Source organism: Lytechinus variegatus, chromosome 8 (genome assembly GCF_018143015.1).
Source record: "Lytechinus variegatus isolate NC3 chromosome 8, Lvar_3.0, whole genome shotgun sequence".
NCBI classification, from domain to species: domain Eukaryota; kingdom Metazoa; phylum Echinodermata; class Echinoidea; order Temnopleuroida; family Toxopneustidae; genus Lytechinus; species Lytechinus variegatus.
In genome coordinates this window covers 32,439,233-32,445,232 of record NC_054747.1, presented here as the reverse complement: position 1 = coordinate 32,445,232, position 6,000 = coordinate 32,439,233, and the positions used below count along the sequence as shown (strand labels likewise).

The 6,000-nt window shown below is 33.8% G+C and overlaps 1 protein-coding gene across 1 annotated transcript in view; it reads right to left on the bottom strand.

Moving 5' to 3' along the window:
- LOC121420369 overlaps window positions 1-5,176 on the bottom strand; it is a 15,725-nt gene extending 10,549 nt beyond the window's left edge. The window contains exons 1-3 of the mRNA XM_041614972.1: window positions 5,043-5,176; window positions 2,911-3,033; window positions 767-964 (exon numbers count right to left, since the gene is read on the bottom strand). Of these exons, the coding sequence (XP_041470906.1) occupies window positions 767-964; window positions 2,911-3,033; window positions 5,043-5,118 (397 nt within the window). The 5' untranslated portion in view covers window positions 5,119-5,176. The remainder of the gene's footprint in view (window positions 1-766; window positions 965-2,910; window positions 3,034-5,042) is intronic.
- Window positions 5,177-6,000: the final 824 nt, after the last annotated feature.

Sequence of the window (6,000 nt, the reverse complement as noted above, 5' to 3'; positions counted from 1 at the left end):
CGTTTCGCTTCATCAACTTCACTGGTGTACCAAGGTGCTTTAGGTCTTACTGTGATTAGAGTAGATTGCTCAGGTGCATACTCGTCAATCAGCTCCTTTAGAACAGTGTTATATTGTTCAGCCATTTCTGATGCATCTTTAGCTTCTGAAAGGGTAGATAGAGAAGCATGTAGATCCATCTTGAACTTACTCAAGTCAATGTCTCGAAGTTTTCGACAAGTAATACGCTTTTTCACATGCTTAGGACGTGCAAAACGTAGAGTGGTCACAACAGCAGAATGGTCAGAGGGCAGTCCTGAAACAATGTCAGTGTCCTGAATAGGATGGTCAGACTTCTTGGAAATCAAGAGATCGAGAGTATGACCAGCCTCATGGGTTGCTACTCCAACATGCTGATGAAGATCCCAGACATCCATAATATCGAAGAATGTTTTCGTGTCCTTGCCATCTCTGTCGTCAACATGTATATTGAAATCTCCCATGAAGATGACTTGGCGTTGATCAATCATAACAGATTCCAATAATGAAGAAAACTCGGTCACGAAGTCGTCATACGAATTTCTGTTTCTTGACGATGAGGGTGGCCTATAAATTGCCAGCGTCCTAAACGTTACCGACGATGAGATGCGAACCAAAATGTCCATATGCTCAAAAGACGGGAATTTCTTAACTGCTTAATGTATTATCATACATTTCATGTACTATCGAGCATTTTCTTTTTTATATAGATTTTACACATAAAGAGAATGTCATTGGTGATACACACTTTGGTTGACGACGCCATCTCTTGTTCCACCGAAGACGTATATTTTATCGTTGATCATGTTGACTGGGTCATCGATTGTTCTCGTGCTGTAAGCGTATGAAGTTGGAAATCCAGCCAAATAGTCTACATTAATGTCCCCGGTCTCCATACATTCACCCAGAGCTTTAAGTAGATTACCCTGGGCACACCAGTAAGGACCTGCGGAGAGTGAGGACACACAAACATACAAGCTAAATTATCCATGGCTGAAGCGGGGATGCTGGGCCTATGTTATATGGTATTGCACTTCTTGAAAATGAGGTTATGCTAAAATGTAGAAATTATACCAAAATAATATAATCTGTTTAATTCCATTTATTTATTTGTTTATTTATTTATTTATTTGTTTATTCATTTATTCATCCATTTATTCATTTATTTAATAATTCATATATTTATTCACTTATTTATTTATTTATTATTTTTTTTGGATTCCATCTCTTATTATTAATTAATTAAATAATTTATTTCTTTATTCATTTAATTATTTATTATTCATTTATTTGTTTATTTATTTATTTATTAATTCATCTATTTATTCATTTATTTGATAATTAATATATTTATTCACTTATTTATTTATTTATTATTTTATTTTAGATTCCATCTCTTATTATTAATTAATTAAGTGATTTATTTATCTATTCATTTATTTATTTATTCATTTATATATTCATTTATTTATTCATCTATTTATTCATTTATTTGATAATTTATATATTTATTCACTTATTTATTCATTTATTATTTTTTGAATTCCATGTCTTATTATTAATTAATTTAATAATTTATTTATTTATTCATTTATTTATTTATTCATTTATTTATTCATTTATTTATTTAATGTATATGTTCATTTATTTATTTATTTATTCATCTATTTATTCATTTATTTAATAATTTATATATTTATTCACTTATTTATTTGTTTATTATTTTTTTGGATTCCATCTCTTATTATCAATGAATTAAATAATTTATTTATTTATTCATTTATTTATTTATTCATTTATATATCTACTCATTTATATATTCATTTATTCATTCATTTATCTATTTATTATTATTATTATTTTTTTTTTTTGGGGGGGGGGCTTCTCAATTTGATGTCCAATCAGCACCCGCTTTTCGCAAATCGTTCATCTGCCCCTGCATTCACAAAAGGTATTGAAAGTAGAAAAATATGGGTACCTTTGCACAAAGAAATCTTTTTAGATATAGGGGGAATTCGAAGTAGGAGAAATATGTTACACTTTAAAAACTGCGGTGTTAAAACTGGCACCAATTGGTGTTAATAGAGGACCACACCCTGAGGTGTTAAAATTACACCCTAGAGATTATAAACATAACGCCAAAGAGTGTAAATGTAACAACAAAAGGTGTTGTTATAACTCCTATAGGTGTAAAACTAGCACCACTAATTTAACACCGGTGTAAAATAACTAGTGTGGTCCTCTATACACCGGTTAACACCACAGTTTTTGCTGTGTATTTAACAATAAACGTTTTGCATGGTTCAGTCCAACCCCCCCCCCCCCCCGACTTAACTTAAAATATTCGACCTATAATGCACTGTTGTAATGGACGGACTCCGAACTGCATGCATGGTGCGGTCGAATTTTATGCACCACACAACTTACATTTGAGAAGCGTCTCCAATTTCAAATTTTGATAATCCAAAGGACGATTTTAAATATCACCTGTTACAATAATCATAATGGAGTGTAATGTGACAAAATGATTAATTCCATGAATTATGAATTGTCGGCAAAAAAAAATCACATACTACCAACTACACAGCAAAAACTGTGGTGTTAACCGGTGTACATAGAGGACCACACCAGTTATGTTACACCGGTGTTAAATTGACAGTTTTAGGTTAACACCTATAGGTGTTATTACAACACCTTTGGTTGTTTACACTCTTTGGTGTTATGTTCAAGCTCTAGTGTGTAATGTTAACACCTCAGGGTGTGGTCAACTGGTGTCAGTTTTAACACCACAGTTTTTAAAGCGTACGTGCCATTGACTTCCCTTGATAGGCAGTGCACCACAACCAAAGACTTGCCTTATTCAGTGACCACACCCATACAATGAGTACTTACCTCCTGCGACCACGCCCACTCCCATGATGGAGGCGGAGTAAGCGACATGCACCTGTACGGCCATGAAAGCTCCAGCAGATATTCCACTCACTGTAACCTGATCATTGTTTGCACCATAATGCTCTATTTGATAAGATAATAAATATACAGGAGTAGGTAAGGACAGTTTTCATCCATTGGAGCAATGGTGTTTTATGGTTCCATGACATTTGATCTGGCGACAATTGCTCCGATGGAAAATCTGCACAATAAGCCAAACATGAAACCTAACCTCTAAAACAAAATAAACCCTAATCCTTATCTTTACATTATTCTGAACCATAAACTCTATTACAATCCCAGTAAGGATGCCTAACTCTAACCATTTACCCTCTAAGACCGAAGCAATTGTCGCATGAGCAAATTTCATGTCACCTGTTGGTTGATAATCTAGAAACTTCGTCACCTGGGGCAACAGTGACAGTGAGCATCTATCGAATGTTTATGCCAGTGGAATACTTTTCATCTACCCCATAAAGTTTCATTGTTTTCCTGTCTCTCTCTTTTTTCCTTTTGTTTTTCTTTTTTGAATACCCCGTCGACACGCACCCTTGACCCAATACACACGGCTGAATTCAATTATCAATATTGTATCATGAATTTATTAAAGTTTATTCAAGATCAGATGAAATATGTCAAACTAAATAGATTAAAACAAAATCATATAAGATGTGCAATATTGATACCACACCTTATTGTCAATAAAGAAAATCGTGATCGTTGTATATAAAATCACGTTATAAATTTTAATTCAATGATAATGAATTCGTATATACTATTGTATTATCTGACTGATCCAAATTCATAAGAATTTAATGTCATTTTTTCATATGCGCCAATCAAATTGTCGACCTTTTTTTTAATCTATATATTATTTTATCCATATCGTTTAACTAGTTGTTTGAACAGGTATCAAATATTGCTATTCCATCTGTTGGATTTCACATGAGATAGACCCTATATCTAACGTTTATCTATCTTTATTCAAACAAAGTGTTCATTGCTCATTGCGAAAAGGAATATAACAGAAAGATGAGGATAAGAAAGACACATGTTTATACGCCATAGGCAGCACCACCCTCGATGAATATCATGTTGGTATGCTAAAAAGTCGAAATTTAACCCAAATCACTTTTTTTTGCTTGTCATTATTTTGGGACCATAATCACCTTCATTTGTATAGAAAATATTCCACAAAAAAGCATCTCCTTAAAAAAAAAAATTATTAACAGGGCCCTGGAGGGAGGTGCCGAGTGAGGAAATGGGAGAGGGGAGAGGTAGAATTAGATGGAACAAGGAGCAATTGTATGACCACAAATTATTCAACCTGATTTACAACTTACGGATTTTAAGGTTTCCTCCATTATCAATCTGTTTTAGTGTACACTCTTGAAATTAAAGGCAACATACTGTCCACCCAACATATTGGTTAAAAATATCCAACACTGGGTACTTTTCAACCAACACTGTGTAGTTTTTACCCAAAGCACACATTATTCCCATTATTGGATAAAGTTTTAACTAATTGTTGTGTGGCCAGTATATTTCAAATGTAATTTAAATTGTCTGTTTGTCCTATTATGAAATTGAGTTGGAAAAAATATATGTAACATAGGATGTGTTATTTCAATACCACATCGATCAACACCTATATAGGCATATCATTAAACTATAGCCCCGACGGGAGTATATAACATAAATCAAACACCCTGGTGGGAATTATAGAATACAGAATTGATTTTAATAATACAATTTTCCAGTGTACGTGATACGAACTGCATGCCTATATATATCATCGACAGTTTTGGGTATTTTTTAAAACTTGATTGCTTGAACAGGGTGTCGCCGATGAGGACGGGGGCGAGTGCCCCTTAGCAAAATAAAAAGGGAGAAAATGGAGAAATTAAGAAAAACCATAGAGCTGTAACACATGCAATAATCATATCCATATTTCAACTTAACTGATAAAAAATACAACAACCATGACATCCTTTTTAAGTCGTCTTGCTCACCCCTCACAAAAAAACACACAAATAACAAATATAAAAATCTTTTGCCGTCCCTGACATTAATTAAAACAATTCGTCACATACCTAGGGGAGGAGCGGCCGCCTGGCTTGTTGCAAACAAGATCGTTACAAGGAGAAGGTGAAGAAATTCGTGCGACATCTTTATCTCGATAGGTCTTAATAATTTCTGAAGCCTGTGTGTTCCGAGGCAATGATGTTATATTTTATTTTTATTATTTGACTCGGCTGATAGGAAGAAACGATATCTAGTGTTATCTAGTAGAATATTAACTTAATTCAAAGGTAATCTATGTCAGATCCTGAGCTCCATATACACAGATGATCAGAAGGTATAGGCCTATCATTTGTGTTTAGGTAAATAAACTAAAAGTTCGTATTTTGAAAATTATTATTTTATTAGGTTTTAGAAAGTTTATTGTGATTGATGTGTTTTAATCATATTATAATATTGTTTTGGTTTCATATACGGTACCATATAGCAATGGTGCAACACTTAGGGCCCTATTATAGATAGGTCTTCTGATAGGGCTTAAAATGTGTTCGACAACGTATGTGGGGTGGTGGACTGCGCCGAAAGTCGAAGGACTGATTGACGATGCCCCCAATGAAAGATGAAAATTTTTACGTTTTTGTACACGTCTATTGAGAAAAGTGTGTGTGTGTGTGGGGGGGGGGGATTTTCTACACCTGGGTCGGAGCAGCAAAAAAGCTGCTCGGAAGGAAATGTCTTTTTTCTTTTTCTGCTCTTATAGCCTAATGATAAGGTAGGTACAGACTTTCATGATATGCATGTATTAATGAAATGCTATAATTGTGGCCTTATATATAAATTATCACTACCGGTGAAATACAGCCCAGTATATTGGAATATTTTAGAAACACAATAATGGAGTAAAAGTCGTTCCGATGGTCCTCCATAATCAAACAAAATTAAGGCCTATATAAGCCATATATTCCTTTTTTCTTCTTCAGAATTCCATGCGACCGTCACACACACATCATATATTTTTTTAACATAAAC